The sequence below is a fragment of the Calliopsis andreniformis genome, chromosome 5 (assembly GCF_051401765.1).
Source record: "Calliopsis andreniformis isolate RMS-2024a chromosome 5, iyCalAndr_principal, whole genome shotgun sequence".
Lineage (NCBI taxonomy): Eukaryota > Metazoa > Arthropoda > Insecta > Hymenoptera > Andrenidae > Calliopsis > Calliopsis andreniformis.
Window position 1 is genome coordinate 14,240,064 of NC_135066.1, and position 12,643 is coordinate 14,252,706.

At 32.1% G+C, this 12,643-nt stretch overlaps 2 protein-coding genes across 2 annotated transcripts in view; one reads left to right on the forward strand and one right to left on the reverse strand.

Moving 5' to 3' along the window:
* LOC143179281 (uncharacterized) overlaps positions 1 to 12,643 on the reverse strand; it is a 53,462-nt gene that overhangs the window by 13,476 nt on the left and 27,343 nt on the right. The window lies entirely within an intron of this gene.
* Positions 3,491 to 12,643, forward strand: part of LOC143179631 (dynein beta chain, ciliary) — a 38,135-nt gene continuing 28,982 nt past the window's right edge. Inside the window, exons 1-20 of the mRNA XM_076378946.1 lie at positions 3,491 to 3,622; positions 4,080 to 4,310; positions 4,394 to 4,501; positions 4,816 to 5,032; positions 5,182 to 5,334; positions 5,529 to 5,737; positions 6,079 to 6,309; positions 6,881 to 7,084; positions 7,219 to 7,410; positions 7,920 to 8,129; positions 8,502 to 8,776; positions 8,956 to 9,074; positions 9,309 to 9,626; positions 9,713 to 9,782; positions 10,093 to 10,263; positions 10,412 to 10,487; positions 10,735 to 10,887; positions 11,050 to 11,145; positions 11,404 to 11,750; positions 12,485 to 12,641. Of these exons, the coding sequence (XP_076235061.1) occupies positions 3,491 to 3,622; positions 4,080 to 4,310; positions 4,394 to 4,501; positions 4,816 to 5,032; positions 5,182 to 5,334; positions 5,529 to 5,737; positions 6,079 to 6,309; positions 6,881 to 7,084; positions 7,219 to 7,410; positions 7,920 to 8,129; positions 8,502 to 8,776; positions 8,956 to 9,074; positions 9,309 to 9,626; positions 9,713 to 9,782; positions 10,093 to 10,263; positions 10,412 to 10,487; positions 10,735 to 10,887; positions 11,050 to 11,145; positions 11,404 to 11,750; positions 12,485 to 12,641 (3,669 nt within the window). The remainder of the gene's footprint in view (positions 3,623 to 4,079; positions 4,311 to 4,393; positions 4,502 to 4,815; positions 5,033 to 5,181; positions 5,335 to 5,528; positions 5,738 to 6,078; positions 6,310 to 6,880; positions 7,085 to 7,218; positions 7,411 to 7,919; positions 8,130 to 8,501; positions 8,777 to 8,955; positions 9,075 to 9,308; positions 9,627 to 9,712; positions 9,783 to 10,092; positions 10,264 to 10,411; positions 10,488 to 10,734; positions 10,888 to 11,049; positions 11,146 to 11,403; positions 11,751 to 12,484; positions 12,642 to 12,643) is intronic.

A 12,643-nucleotide genomic window follows, 5' to 3' on the forward strand; every position in this document is an offset into this window, starting at 1 on the left:
TTCTTTTTATGACATAGTTTCAGTGAAAGAAACTATTTAGAAGAACTTCGAAACAGAGATTCATGGTAACACTTGTACCCATTACTTTTGGTCCCTAAGGCGTCTACATATTATGGAGATGTCTACAGAGAGCCTTCTTCTCTCGCCACGGTGGCTACAGAATGGTCCTCCAACTCGATTCTTTCTCTGACCCGACCTTGATTATGTTTTCCACCGCTGACTTTCAAACTTTCATTCAGATATTTTAGCTGTGACGTGTATCAAATGAAAACTGACTAATGTGAGCTCTCTTGTGGAAGAAATATTAGTAGAAAAAAGGGTACCTACAGTAAAACAGCAATCAAATCACATAATTTTAGTTTCACGATACTGATTCTCAATATGTCCAGTTTCGGTTCTGTACTATAGTATATAGACTTCAATTAGAATGGACACAAAATTTATGAATATCTAATTCATGCCATTTTAAGTGAAACTTATAGAGTTAACTTATAGAGTCTTGAATTTTCAAATTTTCAAACTTAAAATTACTCTATTATATTACTTATTATAAAAAGGAATTATTGTATTTAATTAATAGAAGAATTTCATTGATATGAACTTTAGTACCAGACATTACCAGACAATTACTTTATACACTATAGTTGTAAGGAAATGAATGGACAATTTAGCACATTGTCGTGAATGCATACACCACTGGAAACATTCAAACAAGTTAAACGTTCTTCGTAGTAGAAGGGAAAGTGTCAGTAGGTATGCTGACTATGCCAAGCATTTTAGCGCCATTCACAGTGCGCCAAAGGACGATGATTACTTAATTTTCGATTATTTAACTTGCTACTTTGCAATGTGGTTTATTTAAACAAAAACAAGCTGCTTCATACGGAACTCCTCGTTTACAGTCACAAAAACAGTAATAAAATCTTGTTATATTTTAAAATTAGCATTGCAATTGAAGTGTGACTAATCCTTTATTTTCTCCAAGTGAATGCCATGTTAATTGATATTCTGTAGTGTAAGATCTAGATGGCGAAACAAAAAGTACTCGTTTAACATTAATTAACAGATTTACTACTCGAGAAAGTAAAAGCTGTTAAAGTGTTAACTAGTGGCATATAATTGTATTAGTAGTAAAGTTAAAAAGTTTGATTTTGAATATGAGACAGTAGCACAGTTGTAAAAAATCACATTTTATTTAAAAATTAAACTGAACTGTTTTCATAACTCGAAAAAAAGTAGAAAATAACCAGAATATTCGTCATGAGTTCATTGTTATATTAGCTATGTATTCAAATTATTTAAAACAGACACGTGGATAAGACCAGCAATACTACACAAAATATTAAAATCTCAATTTCTAAATTAACTGAAGTTAATATAATTACATTCTACGCACAGATTATTCTAACTACAATTTAAACACTATAATTTACCTATCTCAGAAACTGAAGAAAAAAAATCACCTTCACTTCTATACTATAAAAATTCGATAATGAAGGTGCTAAAGCTTCCTCTTCAGGAGTTTACATAGTAAATATGCTCATTAAACCTGCTGTTATAATTAATTACAGTAATACGAGCATACTATATACATATAACAAGTAAATTCGTGCAATTTCCAGCGAGTTCAGTTCCTCGTTTGTTTACGACACTTGCTTACATGAATCTGTACCGAAAGTGCGTTATGCAACCAGCGCTGCGTGCTTGCAGAATTTACAGACTTCTTCGATGTCGCCTCTTACTCTTAACGTATGTCAAAGGCGACTCGAAAGGTAAAAGCAAAGATTTGTCAATATTTATCGCGTATGTTTGACATAGAAGAAAGGCTTAACGTAGCTAGAGAAAATCTAATATATCAGGAATACCCATCGTAATCGGTTGAGCAATCATTAATCTACAATGAGTTTAGCTTGTTTAACCCAAGACACGTTTCCTTATTGGCGAACGATAGGAAATTCCGATTACCTAATCATTTGCTAAACGGATTATCTAATTTCATTTGGATCTAAATAATGTATACCAAGAATGCAAGGTAAATATTTCCATTGGAATCACATTTATTAGGTTCATTTGTTAATTATATTTCTGGGTTAAAGGAGAATTTGTGGAACAAGTACTTAACTGAAATCAAAGAGAAATATTTTATCAGTGAACTTTTTCTTGAGTAAGAACTGTCTGGTTTAGTTTCTGAATATAGGATTATAAATTGTAGTAATTGGAGAAGAGTGAAATTGCGTGTTAACAGTTTATGAAATTAAAAGGTCGCTTGTTAAGATAGATAACAGAAGTAAAATTAAGATAATTAATTAATGGAGTAAAATTATATATGTGACTGTCATTAAATGTAATTCAGGTTTAAGTACAAAAATAGTGTAATTTTCTTGGATATATTTTTATTTTAATGAAAATATGCTTTGGTTCCTATAATTACTATCTTTTAAATGGATATATTGTTCTGAAATATTTTATCTTATCGTAGTAGGTGATAAAAGTAATCGTAATAATTTTGTAACAGAATTAATACAGTTCCAAAAATAGTCATTATAATCAGATTGTGATATTTTGGCACCTGTAACTGATAAAATTTTATACATAATTAAGATAGTGCACTTAATGTTCATTTATTTCTATTCAAAGTGTAAAATTATTAAACAAATAATTTCGAATTTAAAGATTACTTTCTTAAATCAAAGTCTCTTAATGAGTAAGAAAATTCCCAGAGTTGATGAAATATTGCTGACTGTATGCCACAAATGGAACACTAGAGGGAGAAATCAAATAATTACAGGAATCTTACAATAGTGTCAAGTGCAATAAAGCTATCCTTAATGAAGTGAAAGATACCCTGGCATTCCATGAATTAAGTTATGTGCATATTATTTTTAGAAACCTTCCTTCTAACGAACTTTCCAATTTAGAAATATTTATTTAAATATTACGATATATTAATAAACTTACTCTTGCATATGAAATTAATATAGATAAATGCGAAATATGGATGAACGAGACAGTAAAATATTCAGTAATAAATTTTAATACCAATTGATAAACTAGATATAAATTTTGTGTAATAAATTTGAGTAGTATATATTCAATATTTGACAGATACTACAGTTTATAATAATTAAATCGATAATAGGTATTTTTTATTATTTAAATCACAATAGAAAGCTTGAAATTCATCTGATCAAACTCATTGTTCAATAAAACAGTAATTAGATACAGCCAATTACTGGTTAATATATTACAGTTCTAAGCAAAGAGGTACTCTTTGATACTCTTTGGTTTAAACTAACTATACTGAAATCAGAAGAATACTATTCGAATCTTATCCATGAATCTATCTACAAATCTCTATAACATATCGTCATTTCTTTTCGTAAGTATGTAGTAAAAGAATAGATTGATAAGGCTATATTAATAATGTAAATAACCTTAAACCGCTAAATGCAGTTTTAAATAAATAAACGAAAGCAATCACGAAATAAAAATGAGTGAAAAGAAAGATGAGGAGAAGAAAGAAGAAGACGAACGATTCGAATACATTTATAATTACCTTACTTACACGAGGAAGGTAAAACCAGACAAATGGAATAAAATGTTGTCAAATGCCGACTTCAAGGTACGTTTACCGATTTTTCTTATAAATACTACTTTCTCAGAAAACATACTTTGCACTACGATAAAACGTAGACTGTTTACAATATAGTCAACCAAGTTTTGGATCTCAGGATAACCAGAATTGCCATATATCGGGACAAAATGTCTTCCAGTGACGTCATAGAGTAGAAGAGTAGGGGTACTGCAGGAAATGGAGTGAAGCATCACGTGATACTCCCACTTTTCAACTCTATGACGTCACTCGAAGACATTTTGTCCCGACATATGGTAATACTGTAGATAGTTGATAACTCAAGGGTTACGTTTAGTATCTCTTACCCAGGGAAATAGTGAATTTTAGTTTCACTAGATTTTGTTGAGTAATCCAATTCTGGATTACATAGCAACTGTAAATTAATTTTGGAGCAAATTGTTCTTTTATTCCAATAACGATTAAATTTCCCGATTTTCACGTTTAGGAGATATTTACGAAGTTCTTCACGACGAACTCGGAGATGATTCTCGTGCTGCAACTGACGACTGCTGGTGTCCTGATACCTTATCTCGAAATAACGCAACTGAAGAGAAAGCTGACGTACTTCTTGAAAAGGCAACCCCAACAAGTCACTGTGAGCAATTACAAGGACCTGCTGATACCAGGCGACATGGCACCAAACCCTGTCGAGGAATTAGCTATTCTTGTCGAGGATGTTAGTACCATTGTTTCGTAAATCCTTAAGAAGAAATTGTATATGTCTTAAAATACTAGAAAAAATTGTCACAATTTTTGTAGGCGTATGTTCCTATCTTATCCAATCCAAAGAACCATGTTGGTTGGCCCGAAGTTGTTCGTAAAGATGTGAAGAAACAAGTTTACAATCTTCGGAGTTTAATATGGCAGGTAAAAATGTTTTCAGAAAAATTATTCAGGAAGGAAATAGTACCTAGTCAAATATTTATATTTTAATGACAATCTAAAGTTTGTATTATTCAGTAAAATAAAATGGTAATTCTTCTTCGTTCCTCTATTCATAGACACCCTCTAAAATAAATGGAATGTTATATGTAATTATTAGCTGTTTCTAGCTTTTTTATTCCGAAGTAGAATTTTGGGTATTAGATTCAGATTAGATGTAGATTCTGTGTAGATTAAAATGTTGCTTATAGGATAATTTGTTAGACAGGAAATGACATTTTGTGTGATATATTAACTAGGTGAAGGGAAAAATAACAGGACAAACGTTGCTACCGATGCCCATGGGTATCGAAGATCTCATCCAGGAGCAATTTGAGACTACAGCGAGTTCTACTCAAAAGCTTCAATTAAAGAACAATATAGAAGAAATTGTAATAAAATGGGCAAGTCAGATTAACGAGATCCTTAACGAAGAATTGGCTAAATCGAAAGATGACCAGCAATCAAGCGTGTCTGGTAGTTTTACTGATTTTCTTCCTTTCCTCATATCACTTTTTTTAAAATGTCATGCAAATATATTAATCAGGAATTTAGTATAATAATACTAATATTATTAATATTTATTCGTCGAAATATTACTATTTTCAATACACTCACGTTTTCAGAGTTAGAGTATTGGACCTTGAGGCTGAAGAATATGGAATCGATTTATCAGCAATTAAAAGACCCACGCGTGGTACAGATGGACGCGTTTTTAGAAAGAATGGAAAGCCCTTATTCGGAGTATTTCAAGAACCTAATAAAGAACGTAGCTGCATGTACGTATCACTTCTAAGGTAGAGATACAGATCTAAATAAGTTGTCAGGTTCTTTAGGCCAAGAAAGCTAAAGTATTCACTTGTATTGATTTTTTGTTATTTCAACAAGTTCTTCTAATTAAGGGGAAGAATAGTATTAAAAGGTAGTAGATATTTTTACATTCTAACTTAAATTTCTTTTATTGTGGTTCTAGCATTACTGGAGACACGAAGCATTAGTCTTTACTTGAAGCCACTAGAAGCACATTTCCAAGATATCGAGAATTCCGAATTCAAAGATATAGGAACAAAAATCAGAGTTCTGATGCACTGTGTCTGTCTAATGTGGTCAAACTCGAAATATTACACTCTGGAAAGGATGATTGTTCTGCTGCGTGAAATTACAAACTTAATAATAGCTCAGGTACACGATCTCTATCAGGAGAAATTAAAATTCTTACTGTAAGATAGTAATCCTCTAGTTCTATCAATTAATCATATTTTTAATCGCCTTTTAACACTTAACGATTAAACTTTTATCGTTCCAATCGATAAATCGATACTGGGTTTTTATGGAACCTTAAATTTTAAACATGCACCATAGTAAGCTAGTATCGAGACAACAAATTCTACAGAACTGACTACATTTGTTTATCCTTCGATTCCTTTTATCGAATAAACGATGGAGTTTGGTGGTTCACTGCTGAATAGATTGGAAGACCATTGGCAACACATACAATTCAATTTACGATGTTTCTTTTCCAGGCAACGAAATATATAAATCCGAGCACTTTGTTCGAGGGGGATGTCGAGGACAATAGAAAGAAAATAGCAGAGGTAATGCCTCTTCTTGACTTTTACCAAGAAACTTTCCTCCAATTTAAAGAGAGAATCGAGGGCTACTTTCGGACAAGCGAACCAGTGCCTTGGTCATTCCATGAGAAGCTAGTCCTCGAGAGGATTCACTTGTTTCAGACGAGACTCAAACAGATCGAGGTTTGGTGAATAATATTACAGATTATAGATAAATACCTAAGGTAAATGTCTTAGGTATCTCAGTAGCTAATTTTATTTAATTTTAAGCTTGAATTCTAATGCATCTAATAAAAGAACAAGAAATAGTACATTCAGCTACTGGGTCGCAATTCAAGTGTCTAGATATATATAAAACTAGCTAAAAAGGTTGTCCATTTACTGGGGCATTTAACATCTTAAGTGTTTGGACGTGTACATAAATAGTTTAAAAGGCTCTCCATTTACTAAGACATTTGATATTTTGTCGATTCTAATAGATATGAATTTTAATCAAAACTATACACACGACTGACAAGATACACATCCGAAAAAAGGACAATCCATTGTATCTTTTAGAATCGATAAAATTGGCATTCACTGATTGTTGGTCCTGTGCACCTGGCCTACGGTGAATTTAAACCAAATTTGTCAACTTTAGTCTCTTTACTAGAATTCTCTAAGATTAAATTAACAAATAAAAAGAACTCCTTACTTTCTGTGGTTTATTTTATATGGAAGTGTAATTTCTTAAATATTATTTGTTTAATTACAGTCGCTATTCGATGTAGTAGAGGACTACTTAAAACTAGAAAGAATAGAATTGACTGGCTTAAAAGCAAAATCGATGCTTTCCATGGTTAACAACATATACGAAGAATTTGTGAAGCTTTATCGTCATTTTTCGGATGTTCCTTATGACGTTTTGCAACCAGAGGAAACACAATTTACTGAAGATTTGCAAGAGTTTTTGGGTCATGTGAGTAGCTCAGTAACTTCTTTCTTCAATTATTCTTTTTCAATTATCATATTTCTGTTACTAGTTATACTTGCTGTGAGTGTACCATCGAATACTTTATTCTTAATTAAATACAATATCTTTTCAATAACAAGGTGGAACAATTTGATCGACGATTGGCGAGCATTTTCGACCAAGTGTTCGCAGAATGTCACAGTTTGGAGTCGATATTCAAATACATTTGGATTATAGGTTCGATTGCTAATAGACCTGTGATAATGGCACAACTGTGGCACAATTACGAGGCCCTGGTTGAGTATATGAATAAATACTTCGACGATATTAAGGTAATAATCTGTTGTTTCATTCTTGCAACCTATCTAGCCACAAGGTAGTAATTGTTTTAGAAACCACTGCACATGATCGACATTATAATATTTGCTACTTCAGTTTTAAGATAGAGAAGTAAGTAGTGGCTGTAAGTAGTGTTGCCAGACGTTGGAACAAAATGTCTTCCAGTGACGCCACAGAGTAGAAAACTGGGGGTACTTTGCAATGCAATCGAACACCGTGTGGTACCCCCACTTTTCAACTCTATGACGTCAGTGGAAGACATTTTGTCCCAACATATGGCAATACTGATTGTAAGACAAAGTGACCTAAGTCACATGCTTTTGTTTTTAAGATATTAGCGTTTAAAGTCTTCAAGTTAAATACTGCTTTATGGACTTGTGTCTTCTTCAACTTTTATTTTTAAATGAACAAATTTTTGAATGCCCTTTTTCCTTTCTGAAAATATATTTATGTCTTTTGAAACTGTAGTTATACTCAATCACGAAAACCCCCTATTTTATAGATGATGTTCGATGACGCATTTAAATCGGGACAAGAACAATCGCATGTAATAGTGAATCTATATTTGCCGCCCGTGTCTGCAGCCTTGTGTCTGTTAATGAAAATGCGTGAAAGAATTCATTTTCCAATGCATTGTACAAAATTGGTCGATCATCCATTAGTCAAAACAAAAATTCAAGGCGAACTTAAAGCGAAATACGATGAACTCCAAGTAATTATCAGTAAGACGATAAAAAAATCGATAGTTTGTTATAAAAAGTCGATATTAAACTGTATTACTTTTTGAAAATATTTCCTAGAAAGCGTTATAGTTTCAGTAACATAACGACTTGAAAAAATAAGTAATTGAAGGAAATAATTTTTCCTTATACTCCTCCTTAATCATATTTAGAGTAAAACCAAATGAATATACTGAATATTAATATTAGAGTTTGTGATATTATAAACCAGACATTTTGATTGCTTTGGTAGTTTTATTACTAAAAGAATCTACTTTCTGTAACACATTTACGTATATTTATCGTAGATTTATGAAGCAGAAGTTATCATGAAACAAAATCACTGATTTGTTTGTTCCTTCAAGACGCTCATTGACGAGAAGGAGAAAGAGATCTACACTGCTTGGGCAGAGAAGGTGCCAGAGATTTGTGAAACTCATTTAGCGAAAACTTTATTAAAAGTTGGAGAGGACAGATTGCTGGAATTAAATTTCGATCCAGAATTAACGACGACTTTGAGGGAAATCCGCTATATGCTAATTATGAAGAGGACTGACCTATCTGATGAAGCCATTGAATTCTATAACAAATCGCAGTTCTTTTTCAGAAGCACTTATAATCTTAATTTAATCATCAAGTGGTAAATAAAGTGCTCATTTTATTCTTTAATTTATTATAAGTCACACAAGTTATTTATATAAATTTTATATAAATTAACTTACATGATATTTAATACAGATTAACTTTTTTAAATTTTTTTTTAAATGTAAATAGTCATTTTTAATATCAGTAGGATCTTAATTGAAAGCTTTAATTTAGGTATAACAGAATACGAAATGAAAGTGTGCCAGTGGAATTTAAATTAGTGGAGGAAGATATCGAAAATATCGACAGAATAATTGATTTCGGGCAAGAAAAGTACACCTGGAATTCTGAAGGTAACTAACCATAAATCCTACTGTCTCTCCAATATGTAAATTTTTTTTCTCAATTTATATAGAATTTTATACTCGTATTCTACACAAAAATTCGTTTTCACTTTCTTCATCTAATCTCATTTTATTCACATTTCGAGTTAATTTAAATTTAAAATTATGAATTCATCCTGATATAATAAAGCGTAACAATGACACCAAAGAAGCTTTCTACTTGAACGAAGTATCTGTTCTCAGAGGTTCCAGAATACATCGAAAATCTATTAACAATCACACGGAAACTGCATTCAAGAGTGTTTCGAGCGCAGGAGAACTTGAACAACATCATGGACAAGATGTACACGTGGGCAATGATGCCAATTCTTTATCGCAAAGACGCGAGGGACGAAAATTTATTGTCAATTGCTGACAAAGACGAGAAGTTCAAGGAAAGATTCAACGAGATCGAGGAAACTGTTGTGGAGCTCGGGCGAGTTCTGAAAGAAAATTACAAATTGTTCTTCAACCTCTTACCAGACGATGCTTACGAAAAAGATGAAGAGGAACTACTAGACGGTGAGCTTTCCAACTCGTGGGACTTAAGATACAGGGAAATACTTAGATTTTGATACATTTCTTGAACTTTTTCTTCGATGATGCAGATGAAAGTGATAAGAAAGAAGAAGAAGCGGAAGCATCGCCTGAAGAAGAATTAGCTGAAGAATCTCCTAGGTGAAGTAAAAAAAATCGTTTACTAGTTATTTATTCTTCAGTTACTAGCTAGAAATTATTACTAGCAGAAATTATTAAGTAAATAGAAGTGTGAATAGGAAACTGATCTCGAGATTTCTTGTGAAAAAGAAATAATGTCGTATCAGAGAGCTAAGACTATAATGAAAATAATAAAAAGATATTTTTTACCTTTTTATAATTTAATTTAAAGACAGCTTCAAAGTTAACAGGGCATCTTAAAGGAATACGTCAATTAAGAATGAAAGAATCATGAGTACTATTTAATGAATTTATATTGATGGTTGCTTAGGTACGATGAGGACGCCGAGGACATGGAGGGAGAAGAAGAAGGAGAAGAAGAAGTTGAGGAAGAAGAGGTGGATGAAGAGACATTGGCGATGCGACGCGAGAAATGGAATCCTTATCTTGCCTACGTTGATGCTTTAATTTCCAAAGGACTCATTCAAGCAGTATCTACGAGGTTAAATAATTCGTTTATATTTCCAATTTAAAAAATAAATAGAAGTTCATTTATTGCAGAAGTTTGCCTACTACTTTAACAAAGTTTCTAAAATGGATTAACATCGAAAACTAACAAATAAATGTAATACTTTCATTATTATTTACAGCATTTGTTACATTTTGGATGAAACTGACCCTGAAGGACAGCAGGAGCCATTATTTGAAATACAACTCTGTTTAGAGGTAAATCTCTGCATTTAAAAACTTGAGAATTCTTTGAGCATGGTACTACCAATTTTAAAAATATAATAGATACAATATTTACTCGCTATAAACTCATTTGCTTTTAGTCTCAACTATGCTAGAACAAATAAGAATACTTAACACGTAATATAATTTTAGAAACGTATTTTAAATAGCGAGTAAAAACTGTATTTTATTTCTGCAGTAATTGTAAAATAATTTCTTTGATTCTATCACACCCTAAAAGAATCCTACAATCACCTTCCGACCGTCAGTCAACCTAGATGACCCCGAAGGGTTCTACATGTTCTTCGAGGGGTTGCTACTTGAAATGATGAAGATGAGCACACTTATACGACGCGTTGATCCAGAACTCATCGAGGAACGAATAGATTACTCGGTACTTATCAAATCTTATTAGTATTTTCTTCGAAAGCGCTAAATTAAAAATTGAAGATTTATTTTTCACGACTGCTTTTTTAATATTTGAGTAAACCATACAAGTAATGTATAGTTAAAAATAATATCCTCTATTAATGTGCTCGTTTCCCTATGTTTAAAGCTCGATGTAGCAGAAGAAGAAGGTATCGTGTTTATGATGGAAGAAACTTGCAACAGAGTAAAGCTCGCCTTGGTAGAAATAATAAAACATATTCAGGTAAAATAATGCATTTATAATCTGAATTTAAAAAGAGATCAAATTTTTCAAAAACCAATAATAAATTGGTACTATTAATTATTTATATTCCATTCTAAGTAATCTACTCTATTCTGCTCCAAACAGTAGACAACACAAATAGCATATAAGCTCAGCAAAAAAACTATGTTCCTAAAAATGACCATACAAATTGAAAGATTCACACAAAAGTAAGGTAATATTAAAATAAAAATTGTTTAACAAGATCATCTTCCTCAGATATATGAACACTTTTCGTGGTTGTGGAACGACGACAGGCAGGCCTACTTAAAATACTTCCTTCTTTTCGCCACTTATGTGAGACCTGAAGATAGGGAAATACTCGAAGAAAACCCAGATTATGTTCCTGAAAACATGAAACCGAAGCAGCCAGACTTGGGCGATTTTAAAAGGGAGCTTGACTATTTTATGGATCTATACGAAAAGTGCAGTCAGATACCAGACGAACATGTCTTCTGTCACTGGCTGAGGCTCGACGTGAGGCCCTTCAAGCAATCCCTCCTGAATACCATTTGCAAATGGGCCAACGTGCTGAAGGAATATTTAGTCAATCACATCACTACGCAGTAATTACACTATTATGTACTATTATCGTATTTATCCTATCAGATTAGTCACACAGGACACCTAACTTGAATTAGTACAATCAATAGAGCTATAAGTAAGAGGCATTCACTGTTTTAAAAATTGAGAAATTGTTTCATAAACAGCTTTCAGAAGACTGATTATTTATAGAAAGAATAGAGATGAGATTTTATTGTTATTATTATTATTATTTTTAATAAGTAAAATAGGGGATTTCAATTCTTCAGGGAAAAGTGAAAATATTATCATTTTTTTAAGTATAGAAATATTTATATTTATGAGATGAATATTTTTTGCTAATCTATTCTTATAAAGTATAGGTCATTAATAAAAGTGATGAGTTTTAGTGTTTGATTTTTCTTTGCTTCATTATTGCAAATTACCCAAAAATCGAGCAGACCGTGACGCGATACATGCATGCATCGTGTGCACTCGCATTCTATTAGCATCAACTTCCTTCTTTTTCTTTTCACTCGTTATGCCTTTCACCGTTCTCAGCTTATTAGATAGTTAAAGGGGAATAGGTAATTCAAATTAAGAACCTTCTGTAATTCTTATAACAATTTTAATTACCGTTTATAAGATGGATTAAACAAACACTTATTTCGATGTAACAGTCATTAATATGTGTTCAATCAAGTCGTTATATACAATAATTTATTCCTTCATTGATTTATCTATTTATAATCTATTTATTCTGTTTTTTTTTCTTCAGGCTGGAAAATTTGTCAGAGTTTCTGAAAGCAGCAATGGAAAACTTCTCGCAACCTGTTCTCGAGGATGATTACGAAGCTCTTTTGGAGACAATTTATTATTTAAAACAAATCAGGGATCGACAATTTGAGATTGAAGACATGTTCGATCCTATCAAGGT